Source organism: Melanerpes formicivorus, unplaced genomic scaffold (genome assembly GCF_026170545.1).
Source record: "Melanerpes formicivorus ecotype bairdi unplaced genomic scaffold, bMelFor1.0.p_v2 SCAF_10, whole genome shotgun sequence".
In the NCBI taxonomy this organism is placed as follows: Eukaryota; Metazoa; Chordata; class Aves; order Piciformes; family Picidae; genus Melanerpes; species Melanerpes formicivorus.
Genome location: NW_027142362.1, coordinates 20,634,141 through 20,647,896, shown reverse-complemented (window position 1 = coordinate 20,647,896; position 13,756 = coordinate 20,634,141). Strand labels below are relative to the sequence as shown.

General features: G+C 60.1%; 2 protein-coding genes across 4 annotated transcripts; one reads left to right on the top strand and one right to left on the bottom strand.

Moving 5' to 3' along the window:
- On the bottom strand, positions 1-5,302 carry LOC137444029 (uncharacterized). Its single transcript, XM_068144342.1, has 7 exons — positions 5,180-5,302; positions 4,987-5,004; positions 4,096-4,170; positions 3,908-3,925; positions 3,442-3,643; positions 3,128-3,360; positions 1-3,034 (listed from the first exon to the last, which is right to left on the bottom strand). The coding sequence occupies exons 1-7, from the start codon at positions 5,300-5,302 to the stop codon at positions 3,014-3,016; spliced, it is 690 nt and encodes a 229-aa protein (XP_068000443.1). The 3' UTR covers positions 1-3,013.
- A 3,769-nt stretch (positions 5,303-9,071) lies between these two features.
- On the top strand, positions 9,072-13,756 carry NR2E3 (nuclear receptor subfamily 2 group E member 3). Of its 3 annotated transcripts, XM_068144374.1 has the most exons (8): positions 9,072-9,182; positions 10,170-10,320; positions 11,077-11,180; positions 11,266-11,520; positions 11,604-11,785; positions 11,991-12,222; positions 12,295-12,400; positions 12,480-13,756. In XM_068144374.1, exons 1-8 carry the CDS (start codon positions 9,125-9,127, stop codon positions 12,610-12,612), a joined length of 1,221 nt encoding a protein of 406 aa, XP_068000475.1. In that variant the 5' UTR covers positions 9,072-9,124; the 3' UTR covers positions 12,613-13,756. The 3 variants fall into 3 exon arrangements, with proteins under 3 accessions (XP_068000475.1, XP_068000474.1, XP_068000476.1); XM_068144373.1 differs by having other exon boundaries at positions 11,991-12,400; XM_068144375.1 differs by lacking the exon at positions 12,480-13,756 and having other exon boundaries at positions 12,312-12,388.

Genomic DNA, 13,756 nt, shown 5'->3' with positions numbered 1-13,756 from the left:
GGAGGTGGTAGATGCTGCAGCCCTTGAAGTACTGAATCATTAAATCACAGAATTCTGGTTGGAAATGTCATCTAAGATCATCCAGTCCAAACAGCAACCCAACCCCACTATGGCCATCAAACCAAGGCCCCAAGTGCCATGGCCACAGGCCTCCAGGGATGGGGACTCCACCACCTCCCTGGGTAGCCTCTTCCAATCCCTGACCACTCCTGCAGGAAAGAAAATTTTCCCCACCTCCAACCTAACCCTCCTCTGGCACAGTTTCAGGCCATTTCCTCTCCTTCTGTCACCTGAGACTAGGAAGAAGAGCCCAACCCCCACCTCACTGTAGCCTCCTTTCCGGGAGCTGTAGAGCGCAATGAGGTCTCCCTCAGCCTCCTCTTCTGCAGTCTAAACACCCCCAGCTCCCTCAGCTGCTCCTCCCCAGCCCTGTTCTCCAGACCCTTCCCCAGCTTTGTTGCCCTTCTCTGGACCTGCTCCAGCTCCTCAATGTCCTTCTTGGAGTGAGGGGCCCAGAACTGAACCCAGGATTTGAGGTGCAGCCTCACCAGTACCCAGTACAGGGGCATGATCCCTGCCCTACTCCTGCTGCCCACCCCACTGCTGATCCAGGCCAGGATGCTGGTGGCTTTCTTGGTCACTTGAGCACACTGCTGGCTCATCTTCAGATGGCTGTGAACCTCCAGGTCCTTGTCTGACAGGCAACTTTCCAGCCCCAAGCCTGGAGTGTTGCATGGGGTCAGTGTGATCCAAGTGCAGGACCTGGCACTTGGCCTTGTTAAACTTCATACAACTGACCTCAGGCCATCAATCCAGCCTGGCCAGATCCCTTTGCAGAGCCTTCCAGCCCTCCAGCAGGGTGAGGGACATGATTCTCCCACTCTGCTCAACTCTGATGAGACACCACTTGGAGTACTATGTCCAGTTCTGGTGCCCCCAGCACTGCTGGAGAGGATCCAGAGGAGGCCACCAAGATGATCAGAGGCTGCAGAACCTCCCCTGTGGGGACAGGCTGGGAGATTTGGGGATGTTCAGCCTGGAGAAGTCTCCAGAAAGAGTTTAGAGCAGTCTTGCAGTACCTGAAGGGGTTCCAGGAGAGCTGGGGAGGGACTTCGGACAAAGGCTGGGAAGTGCCAGGATGTGCGACTATGGCTTTGAACTGGGAGAGGGGAGACTGAGACTGGAGATGAGGAAGAAATTCTTTCCAGTGAGAGTGGGGAGACACTGGCACAGATTGCCCAGGGAGGCTGTGGCTGCCTCCTCCCTGAAGGTGTTGAAGACCAGGCTGGATGAGGCCTTGAGCAACCTGTGTTGGTGGAAGGTGTCCCTGCCCATGGCAGGGGGTTGGAACTGGATGATCTTGAAGGCCTCTTCCAACATGAAACATTCTGTGAATCTCCGAACCCTCCCACCCAACTTAGTGTGATTCCAGTCCATTCCAGGGCAGGTTGCTTGGGGCTCTGAGCAGCCTGCTCTAGTTGAAGATGTTCTTGCTGTCTGCAGGGGAGTTGGACTGGATGACCTTTAAAGGTCCTGTGAGAGCCTCACTTTCTATTCTCTCAACTGTGTGCAGTGATAAAGTTCTGACTAGACCAGGCCTGCCTAGAGACAGGAAGTCTCAACGTCTGTTGGTGGCCCTCAAGGAAAGGGTTATGGTGGGCTGCACACTGGAATGGCCTCATGCAAATCAACAGGTGAACTGGGGAGGCCACCCCACCCCCAAAGGGCAGAGAGGGACAGCAATGGTTTGGGCCCATGTGCTGCATCTACCACAGAAGCCTTTCACTGGATGAACAGCAAAGAACAAAAGTCTTGGACTGATCCCGTGAGACACTGCTGGATCCAGGCTGTGACATCTTACTCTCTTTCTTACTTTTTATCTCATCCTTTCCTCTCTTTTCTTCTATTTCCCTCTCCTTTCTTCCAACCACTTCATCCTCAAGGCCACAAGTGACCAAAAGTTTGCATGGAAAGCTCTTTGATTCCCAGAAATTGACTGACAGCTGCTTGCTGTTGGTTCACCTGCATTTACTCCAAGGGAATTTTTGAATCCAGCACAACCCCCACTGCTGCCCCGGGGCTGCTTTGGCATTCCGCTCCTGACAGGTCTCTTCCAACCCAAAGCATTTGGAGATTCTGTGATTGTAGGAGGGATGCCAAAGCTTCTGGTGAAACACTGGTCCCCCAGGGAAGAATGATCTGGTCCCCTGGGGTAGGATGCTCTGGTTCTCTGAGGAAGGATGCTCCAATCCCCCAGGGAAGGATGTTCCAGTCCCCTGGGGAAGGATTAGCTAGTCCCCCAAGGAAGGATTCTCTAGTCTCCCAGGGAAGGATGCTCCAGTCCCTGGGGAAGTATGCTCCAGTCCCCTGAGGCAGGATGCTCTGGTCCCTGGGAAAGGCTGATCTGGTCCCTGGGGAAGGCTGCTCTGGTCCCCTGAGGAAGGATGCTCTGGTCCCTGGGGAAGGATGTTCCAGTCCCCTGGGGAAGGATGCTCCAGTCTCCTGGGGAAAGGGGCTCCAGTCTCCTGGGGAAGGGTGCTCCAGTCCCCTGGGGAAGGGTGCTCCAGTCCCCTGGGAAAAGGGGCTCCAGTCCCCTGGGGAAGGGTGCTCCAGTCCCCTGGGGAAGGATGCGCCAGTCCCCTGGGGAAGGATGATCCAGTCCTCTGGGGAAGGGTGCTCCAGTCCCCTGAGAAAAGGGGCTCCAGTCCCCTGGGGAAGGATGCTCCAGTCCTCTGGGGAAAGGGGCTCCAGTCCCCTGGGGAAAGGGGCTCCAGTCCCCTGGGGAAGGATGCTCCAGTCCTCTGGGGAAGGGTGCTCCAGTCCCCTGGGGAAAGGGGCTCCAGTCCCCTGGGGAAGGATGCTCCAGTCCTCTGGGGAAAGGGGCTCCAGTCCCCTGAGGAAGGATGCACCAGTCCCCTGGGGAAGGAGTCTCCGGTCCCTGGGGAAGGATGCTCCGGTCCCTCAGGGAAGGATTCTCCAGCCCCAGTGTTCCCCAGGCTCGTTGCCACCTCCATCACTGCAGTGCTGGGGACACCTGGCAGAGGAGATTGGGCTGTGGTGCTATGTGGCTGGAGGGAGCATCAAAGTCCCTAGGGGTGTTGGCACCCACTCTGGTGGTGGCACCCACCATGGTGCCAGCCAGCTGACCCAGCCCCAGCAGGCTGAGGGCAAAGTGGATGCAGTTGCAGGTGCCAAGGTCGTACTCCACCGCCTGCTGCATGGCCGCCCGGACGCGTCGCTGCAGGGCGGCCACATCCAGCCCTCCCTTCCTCCGCAGCACCTTGGCCGGGCCCCGCGTCCGCAGCAGGTGACTCTTGCCGTGCTTGGCCACAATCCCCGATGGGGACGTCCCCGAGCTGCCTATGGGGGCAGTGAGGACACTGCATCGTGTGTCCCTTTCCTGGGGATGTCCCCATGCCGGGACCGACTGCTGAGGCTCACCTTCCAGGTGGATGATCTCTCCGTCACCACAGTAGACACCAGCATGGGCTCCCCACCAGCCAGGGATTCCAGAGGTCAGAGGGAAGAGGAAGAGGTCCCCGGGCTGGGGCTCGGCCATCCCATTGGGGACCACATCAAAGTGCTGGCCCAGCAGCGCCTCGCAGAGGAAGAACGCCGCGGTGTTCGCCGCCCCGGCCGCCGCCTGGGGACCCGGCAGTGTTTCAGGGCCGCCGGTGTCCTGGGGACGCTGGTAGCGTCCCCGACATGCTGGCTTAGCCCCCATCCCTGGTGACTTGGGCACAGCTCGGGTCTCCAGGGATGGGGAATCACTCCGAGAAGGGGCCACCTCCTCTAGGTGCTGAGCCCCCGAGGGTGCTGAGGAAAAGGCAGGGCCTGCTGGGGTTGGCCCTGCTGAGGCAGGGGTGAGACGGGAGATGCGGGACACGAAGGCGACGCTGGCACATACCTGCTTGGAGGTGATCACCTGGAGGGACAAACACCTGGAGTTAGCCCTGGTGGCGCTGGGAGGTGGGACCCAGGGGCCACAATGGGATGGTACCAGCAGCATGGTTCAGGTCCTGCCCAGAGTGCTGCCATCCACTGCCTGAGTCCCTGGCCAGGGTCCCTGTGCCAGCACCCCCAAACCCGTCATACCCACGAGCTCAGCCAGTGCCAGGGCTGCAGGAAGAGCCCAGCTGGGGCTTGCAGGGTCTGCACCAGGGTGCTCATCTGTGGGGAGAGGCAGAGCGAGCCTGGCACCCAGCCTCTGCTGGCACCAAGCCCATGCTGGCACCCAGCCCTGCTAGCACATATTCCTCCTTGCACTCATCCACTCTGGTCACCCAGCCTTGCTAGCACATGCTCACCCCTACTGGCATCTTCATCTTCTAGCACCTACCCCCTGCTCTTACCCATCCTGTGCTAGCACCCATCCCAGGCTAGCACCCATCCCCTTCTAGCACCCATCCTGATAACTCCCACCCACTGCTAGCCCCCATCCTGCTGGCACCCTGCTGACACCCTTATCCTGCTGGAACCCATCCCCTGCTAACACCCATCCTGCTGGCACCCATCCCCTGTTAGGACCCATCCCCTGCTGGCACCCATCCCCTGTTAGCACCCATCCCCTGCTGGCACCCATCCCCTGTTAGCACCCATCCTGCTGGCACCCATCCCCTGTTAGCACCCATCCTGCTGGCACCCATCCCCTTCTAGCACCCATCCCCTGCTGGCACCCATCCCCTTCTAGCACCCACCCTGCTAGCACCCATCCCCTGCTAGCACCCATCCTGCTGGCACCCTACTGGCACACATCCCCTGCTAGCATCCAGCCCTGCTAGCACCAAGCCCTGCAAGCACCCAGCCCCTGCTGGCACCCATCCCCTGCTAGCACCCATCCTGCTGGCACCCTACTGGCAGCCATTCCCCAGCCCCTGAGTCGGCACCAGGCAGATTGCAGCTGCAGGGTCTGTGGGCGCTGGGTGCCAGAGCAGAGGGGTGTTACCACCTGGGTGGAGATGCCCTCCTCACTGGCCCCCTCTTTACCTGGCTGAGAAGGTTCATCTGCAAGGAGAAAAGGTGAAGTCCAGAAAGCTGGGGACAAAGGCTGTGCCCAGCCCCACTTTGAGGACCTCTTTGTCCCCACACAGTCATGGTGCCCCTTCACCCTGCTGAAACCCAAGCTGGGCCTCAGGCACTGTGCCAGCCATGGTGCTCATGCTGTGCCCTGCTACCTCACCTTGGGGACACCTCTGAGGTCCCCTCGCTCCGTCCTCAAGCAGCTGCCGCTCCGAAGGTGGCCGCGGGGCAGGATCTCAGCTGGTTCTGGTGAGCCCCGCGGCAGCTCTTGGCACCTGCACATCCACCCAGTGCCCGGGAATGTGCCCGGACCACACCAACCGGCCCTGCCATGGAACTGAGCCCATCCTGTGGGGCCAGTCCAGGGGGGACAAACCCAACCTGGTGTGGCATTTCATCAGCAAACCCTTTGGGTGACCCCGAAGGAGTCACAAAGCAGCCCTGTGGCTGCGCTGCAGGAGTAGCCTGCGGTCAGCCAGGCGGTGCCAGAACAGCTCTTTGTAACTCCTTTTGCCTGAAGGTGGCTCAAGGGACGGCCACCAGCCTGTTCCCAGCCCTGTGTACCCAGGGTGATGTGTGTCCAGGGTCAGCTCCAGAGCCACATGAAACTTTAATCCTTGTGCCAGGGGGTCAGCAAAGGCTTTGGCAGGGCTTGGGGAGGGTGATGTGGAGCTGTCACCCTCTGTCATCGGGCAGCCACAGCATCATTTATCACGGAGCCTCCAACAAACAAGAGCTAATTACAGCTGAAACCAGAGCCTGGCCTGAGCACAGCTCAGCGCCGGGCAGCCACATTAACTCTTTCCAGTCACCTCCTGTCCCACAGCCATCCTTCATGCCTTCTGCTTGCTGTTGTCCCCTCCTGATTCCCACTATCATCTCCTTGTCTCCTTTGTCCTGTCCTGACGTTCTCACCATTCCCTTCTCATCATAGTGTCCGCTCATGGTCTTCATCATCACTCTGGATTCACTTGGCTTCCCTTTGTCATCACTGTCCCCTGCTGTTCCCCTTTTTCTCCTCTCAGTCCTCATCATCCTATCCCAGTTGTCACAATCCCCTCGTCATCCCCATCTATCCCTGCTGCATCACACTGCCCTCTTCTGACCCCCATCATACCCTCCTGGTTCCTGTCACCCTCACATGGTCCCTGTTCATCCTGTCCTGGTCTCTACCATCACCTCCTACTCCCCACTACCCACAATTGTCTCCTGGTCCCCATCAAAGGATCTAGATACCAACTGTTTCCTCCTGATCCTCATCATCCTCTCCCAGTCCCCATCAACTCCTCCTGGTCTCCATCATCCTCTCCTGATCAGTACCATCTCCTCTTAGTCCCCTTAATCTCTTTCTGGTTCCCAACTATTCCATCCTGGTCTTTGCCATCCCATCCCAGTCGTCACCATTTCTCCTTGGTGCCCGATGTCTCCTGACTCCCCACCATTTCACCACGTCTTCATTGTCTCCTCCTTGACCCTGTGATCCCCTCCTGATCCTTGTTGTCTCCTCTTGGTGCTCGTCATCTCTCCTTGGTGCTTGTCATCTCTCCTTGGTGCTTGTCATCTCTCCTTGGTTCCCATCACCTGCTCCTGGTCCCCATCATCTCTCGTTGATCCCTATTGTCTCCTCCTGGTCTCCTCTATCCTCTCCTGATTCCCACTACCCCTCTCTTAGTCCCCACTGTCTTCTCCTCACCCCCACCGTCTCTTCTTGGTCCTCACTCTCTTCTCCTCATCCCTATCATCTCCTCTTGGTCCCCACTGTCCCTTCCTGTCCTTACCACATTGTGCCATCACCAGCTAGACCAGGGATGCCAGGACAGCAGTGCCTCCCTGGGTCACCTGAAGTCCCCACCTGAGCTGTACCCTGGCCAGGGCGCATCCGGCAGGGGCCAGTGGGATTAGGGCAGCTGGAGCCTTAGGGCTGCTTCTGGCTGCAGGTTTCAAGCCCTTTGCCAGCATCTTTGGGTAATTAGTAAATTAGTAATTAAACGTTCTCTGCCTGCTGGGGGGGCGGGGGGAAGGGGGCAGATCCCGAGGTTTTAGGCCAGGTAATCCCATGGCATCTGCCCCAGCGTCTGTCACCGAGCCGAGTCACGACCCCGCCGCGGGCTTTAACGTTTGCTCCTTCAACCCCGCCTGCCGCCCGCTGGCCCTTGGCTATAGCTCTGGGCGCACTTGGGGTAGTCCTGAGAACAGGCCCTCTCCGGCCCGCCCCAGGGGCCTGGGTTGGGTGCCCATGGGGTGCTGAGCCCTGGGAGTGGGGAAGGGGGCGCTGCTCCGGGGCGGGGCGGACAGCACCCGGCTGGGTGTCATGGAGAAACGGGGTGGGAAACCATATTTTTGTAATTATTGGCTTTCCTGGGCGTGCTGGCGATTGGCTGGCAGCAGATGGTTCCCTGGCTAATCTCCCTCCCAAATCCCTGCTCCGGAGCTGGCTTTTACCCGACGGCGAGAAGGGGACAGGCAAATTAGCCGACTCAGCCTCTATCGCCGCTCCCCGGCGGGCCCCAGTGCCGCAGCACCCACCGGCGGCCCGGCACCCTGCCGTGCAGGGACTCTCGGCACCCCGGAACCGGGCGCTGGAGCTGGGGTGTCTGTCACCCACGCATGAAACTCTGCTGAAGGGTCTGGAGACACCTAAGCTGTGGGCAAGGGCTGGGCAGGGTGAGGTGACAGCTTGCTCCTGCCGCATTAGCCCAGCGTCATAATTCTGCTGAGGGAGGAGGAGGGTGGCCGCTGCCGCAGATGGTGGCTGTCAGAGATCTGGGTCAGGGCAGGGACCCACCATGGCATGGGGAGCTGTGAGGTGGGACTGGACATCCCAGGTGGAACAGGGGTGCTGGAGCCATGCTAGAAGCCATGTGGTAGAGACAGGCAGGATGATGGAGCAGTGGTGCAGGCAGAGAAGGAAGAAGGTTGTAGGCAGGATGATGGAGCAGTGGTGCAGGCAGAGAGAGTCAAGGTGCAGGCAGATGATGGGACTATGCTGCAGGCAGGGATGATGCAGGGGTGACCCCCAGCCACAGGATCCATTGGTGTCCCTGCCACCAGCCCACACCAGGGACCCACTGCCAACACCCATCACCTAGAATGCCTCCACTGGGGTCACAGGCAGCAGCCACATCCCTGGGGCCACCAGCTGAGCCCCTCCAGGAGGAGCACAGAAGGCTGGGGACCCCCGACCACGGCCTGGCCTACCCCTGGGGACAACCTGGGCTGTGTGCTGGTGGCCTCCCACCATCTCCCTGAGCTGGGCAGGGTGGGGTTTACCGGCTAAAGCCCTCAAATCCCAAATTGTGCTGCCCTGTCACCACGAGGGTTTAGTGGCAGTTACGTAACCTGGGAGCCACCTGGCCCCCACCCGCTGCCTTGTCAGCAGCCCTGGCCCAGCATCCCCAGGGACTCCTGGGTCCATCCCTGGAGGGGAAACTGAGGCAATGGCAGGCAAGGAAGTGGAGATGGGGGTGGGGGGAAGGGGGAAGGAGTCCCTGAGCATTCCCTCATCCCCTTGCCATCAGGGCTGGTAATTAATTACTTGGGGGCAGGGAAATTACCCCCCTTAATTACCACTTTTCGTTATTCCCCTCTAACCGCCTTAGCCCAGGGCTTATGTTCTTACAGGGCCCGGTGGGTTCCAAGGAGGGGGGGGGGACAGACACACATATGGGGGTCCCGGCTCCAAGCCCCATCTCCCACCTCTGCCACAATCTCAGCCTTGCAATGCCTGGGGAGGGGTTGGGGGGTAGGGGGCACAGGTGGTGGCAGGGTGACCCCCACACACACACCCAGCAGCCAGTGGTGGCAGGGCAGGGCGGCTGGCTTGGGTGTCGCAGGGTTTAGGGTTACAGGGCTGGGGCTCAGCACCTTTTTAATTCTTCATCGCGTGGCTGATTGATCCCCCCCCCCGGAGTCCCCCCTTCCCCGGCCCCGCTCAGACACTAAAGATTAAGAGGGTGACAAAGAGGCGGCTGCTTACACAGCACCCGCGGCTAAGCCGCCTTGAAGAGCGCAAGGCGAGAGCCCTGCTGCCCGCAGTGCCGCCGGAGCGCCGCCGCCTCGCCAGCGCCGGGTGGCAGCAGGAGAGCCTGGGGACGTCCGCTGGAGGATGGCCGAGTCACCGGCGGGGTCGGTGGTGAGCGCCGGGCTGGATGACAGCCCCACGGGTAAGGGGTGGTGCTCTGCCGGAGTGGGCTGGTGGGGGCTGGCTCAGGGATGAATTTGTGGTCATGTCCCAAGAGCCCTGGGGGTCCTCAGCGTGGTTCTTCTCTGGGATACTTGGGGTCCTCATCATGGTCCATCTTCAAGACGCCCAGGGTCACCCATTGTGGGTTTTCTCTAAGAAACCTAGGGTCACCCATCATAGTTTTTCTACAGGATGCCCAGGGTTCCCATCATGGCCCTTCTCTGAGATACCTGCAGGTCCCTGTCATCCTCCTACTCCAAGATGCCTGGGGGATCGCTATCACAGTCACAGGGTCACACGACATTAGGGATTGGAAGAGATCTCTGGAGATCATTAAGTCCAACCCCAAGTCCTTGGAGTCCTTCTCCAAAACACTCAGGGTCTGCATCATGGCTCTTCTTAGAGATGTTTGAGGTCCCAGTCTGCAAGACACCCAGGGTTCCCATTGCCATCCCTCTCCAGAATGATTGGGGAATGCATCATGGCTCTGGGGTGGCCTGGGATCCTCAGCTATCAGCTTTCTCCAAGATGCTGAGCATCCCTTCCTCTGGGGTCAAGATGCCTGCAGTTCCCAACCTTCTCCATGATGCTCATAGTCTTCAACATGGTCCTCCTCCAGGTTGTTCTCCAGGACATCTCCAGTTCCTGGTTGAGGTTCTTCCCTCGCATTCCTGGAGTCCCCTCACTGGGACATCTGGTGCCACCCATCCCTATGGACACTTTTATCCCTTTTTATTTTTGTAAAGCCCTTTGAGAGCTCATCCCACAGCACCCTAAGTGCTGGGGCACAAGAGTCCCTGAGGTGTCCCCCATCCATGCCTCTGCTCTGGACTACCAGAGGTGGAAGCCACCCCATCAGCAGGATGCTGGGAAGCCCTGCAGCCTCCCCAGACCCGGGATGGGGGGGGCGGGATGAGTGCCCTCAGTGTCCCAGGTCACCCTGCATGTGGTGGTTCTGCTCCTGCAGGGCTGAGCCCAGCTCCCGGCAAGGCACTGAGCCCTGTGCTGCTGTGCAAGGTGTGTGGGGACAGCAGCAGTGGGAAGCACTATGGCATCTACGCCTGCAACGGCTGCAGTGGCTTCTTCAAGCGCAGTGTCCGCAGGAAGCTCATCTACAGGTGGGGCTGGGGTCCCCATGAGGCAGGAGTTAGGGGGACAGGCAGCCAGTGGGGAAGAGACCTTGGGGATGGACACCCAGTGAGGCAGAGACCGAGGGAACCATGCACCTGTGAGGAAAGGGATGCATGGGGTGGCCACTTAGCAGGGTAAGGATGCCCATCGGAGCAGGGACCGGGGAGATGGGCACCCAACAAGCATAGGGACCCATAGGATGTGAAAGTAATGGGAGGAAACCCTGGAGATGGACGCTGAGTGGTGATGGACAGCCAGTGGGGTAGGGATCAGGACGGCCTGAACCCAGTGGGGCAGGGAATCTGAGGATGGAAACCCAACATGGCAAGGACCCAGGGCAAAGAATGGGGCAGAGACCCCAGGTTCAAAGGGGACTTGAATCTGGCAGGGCAGGAACCAAAGGACAGGCACCCAATGGGGCAGGGATCTGGAGGTGTGGGGGTGATCCAGGGCACCCAATAGGGCCAGGACATTCATCAGGGCAGGGTATTCACTGGGAGAGGTCACCCTTGAAGAGGGTATCCACAAGGGACAGGACATCCACTGGGACAGGGCACCCACTGGGAACAGGGTGCCCATTGGGGTGGGGCACCCATTGGGTGGAGGACACCCATGGGGATGTGGAACAAGGCATCCATAAGGGATGAGGCACCTCCAGAAGATGGCACCCATGGAGGTAGGCCATTCCTTGAGGACAGGACCTCCTTGGGACAGCTGCAGCTGAGTGCCACCTCTCCTTGTAGGTGCCAAGCAGGCACAGGGCTGTGCCCAGTGGACAAAGCACACCGCAACCAGTGCCAGGCCTGCCGGCTCAAGAAGTGCCTGCAAGCCGGCATGAACAAAGATGGTGAGATGGGGAGGGACACTCATGGTGGCAGCTGGTGGGGGGTGACAGTGAGGTTGCTGGCATTGATGCCACCTCCTGCCCACAGCTGTGCAGAACGAGCGTCAGCCCCGCAGCACAGCCCAGGTCCGGCTGGACAGCATCGAGCTGGACACCGAGCCCCCCCCCGAGCATGTGGCCACCACCCGTGAGGTCCCCCCAACCCCCTGCCCAGCTCCTCGTGGTCCTGGTGCCACTGTCACCATCACCCCAGGCCCCCGAGCGCCCACCCCGCCCACCAACCATCGCTTCATGGCCAGCCTGATGACGGCTGAGACCTGCGCCAAACTGGAGCCCGAGGACGGTGAGTGGCTGCTGGTGGGGAGGGTATGGGTGGTGTTGTCCCCAAGGTGTGGTGACCACTAGTGTCTTCTTCCTGCCCCACAGCTGATGAGACAGTGGACGTAACGGGCAGCGAGCCGGAGCGGGTGGTCGGCGAGTACCAGGTGGCTCCGTACCCAGCAGCCAGCCCTGAAAACGTCTATGAGACCTCAGCACGTCTGCTCTTCATGGCTGTGAAATGGGCCAAAAACCTGCCTGTCTTCTCCAACCTGCCCTTCCGTGACCAGGTGGGGTTGGGGAACCCCCATGGGGCCAGGGGGACCCCAAAAAAGCCTAGGCAAGCAGTGGGATGGAGCTGGCTGGAGCGTTTGCTGCAGAGCTTTGCGACTGCCCCACCCTGAGGTGATGCTCTTCAGCCCAAGCAAGTGGCTGCAGGTGCTGGAGGCTTTGGGGGTGACGGGGTTTTGGGGTTCCTCTCCCACCTCTCCCCAGGTGATCTTGCTGGAGGAAGCATGGAGTGAGCTATTCCTGCTCTGTGCTATCCAGTGGTCCATGCCCCTGGAGAGCTGCCCACTGCTGGCTGTCCCCGAACCGGCCCCTGGCAAGCTGCTGCCAGCCGCCCTGGATATCCGAGTGCTGCAGGAAACCCTCGGCCGCTTCAAGGCCTTGGCCGTTGACCCCACCGAGTTTGCCTGCATGAAGGCTGTGGTGCTCTTCAAACCAGGTGAGGGACCCCCCCAGGCAGCCCCTGCTGTCCCTCCCTGGCCCCCAGCCCATCGCTCTCTTGTCCCCGCAGAGACTCGCGGCCTGAAGGACCCTGACCAGGTGGAGAACCTGCAGGACCAGTCGCAGGTGATGCTGGGGCAGCACAACCGTTCCCACTACCCTGGGCAGCCTGTCAGGTACCGCGAGCCCCACACACCCATGGGTGACACCAGGGGGTGGGGACACTCCCCCATAGCCACCGCTCTGTCCCCCCAGGTTCGGGAAGCTGCTGCTGCTCCTCCCGGCACTGCGCTTCATCTCCTCGGAGCGCGTGGAGCTGCTCTTCTTCCGCCGCACCATCGGCAACACTCCCATGGAGAAGCTGCTGTGTGACATGTTCAAGAACTGAGTGCCCACACCTCTGCCACCTGCTTGCTTTCTCACGTTGCTTTGGCATCTGGTCACCCCTGCCCCGGGCACCTCTGCACCCTGGGACGTTGCGCCATGTGAAGGTGCCCATAGCCCCATCTCCAGGGGCTTGGGCAGGACTGTGGGGTGCTGCTCGTTGCAAGGGGATGTAGGACCAGTTTCACTGGGGGCAGCTGGTGGCAAGGGCATGTCCTCAAGTAAGTGTCAGTTGTATCAGGAGCACCAAGATGGGGTGGGTGTCTCAGTGCAAGCTGCAGTCCCAAACACTGGAGGAACCCAAGCACTGGCACCCATGGGGACTCACTGCCACCCAGGGGTGACACCAGCCTGGGGGTGATGCTTGCTAGGGATGATGCCAGCCCAGGATCTGACACCAGCCCAGGGGTGATGCCAGTCCAGGGGTGACACTGGCTAAGGGTGATGCTAACTTGGGGGTGACCCTGGGGCAGGGTTGATGTCAGTGTGCGATATGACACAAGACCAATACTGACACTGGCAGGAGATGATGCCAGCCTAGGCATCATTTGGCCACAGGTATGATAGCCACCCTGTGACTGACACCAGACCAGGGGTGACATAGGCTGGGGGTGATGCCAGCTTGGGAGTGAGATTGTCCCAGGCAAGGCTGATGAAACCCAAGGCTGATGTCAGACCAGGGTGACACTGACCAGGGCTGATGTCAGCCTGGGGGTGACATCAGCCCTAGGGTAACACTGGTGAGCGTTGATGCCAGCCTGGGGATGACACCGTTCCAGATGTGACATTGGCCAGGGTCAACACAGGCCCAGTATGACCCCAGCCTGAGGGTGTGACCCCAGCTCAGGGATGACACAGGCCACAGGGGGATGCCATCCAGGGGTGACACTGGCCAGGGGTGATGCCATCCAGGGGTGGCACTGTCAGGGAGAGGTGACACCATCCCAAACAGAGGTCCCACCCTCAGCCACAATCACTGCCCCTCACTCAGGGGCCCCCTCCTCCATGATGTCACCTCTGTGATGCTGGGGCCCTGTGGTGGCAGATTTTCATCCTCACATCCCATGGGGCTCCAGATCTCTCCCTCCCTTGTTTTATAGACTGAATAAAAAGGACTTTTGCAGCAGCCTCCTCACGTCATTGCCTCA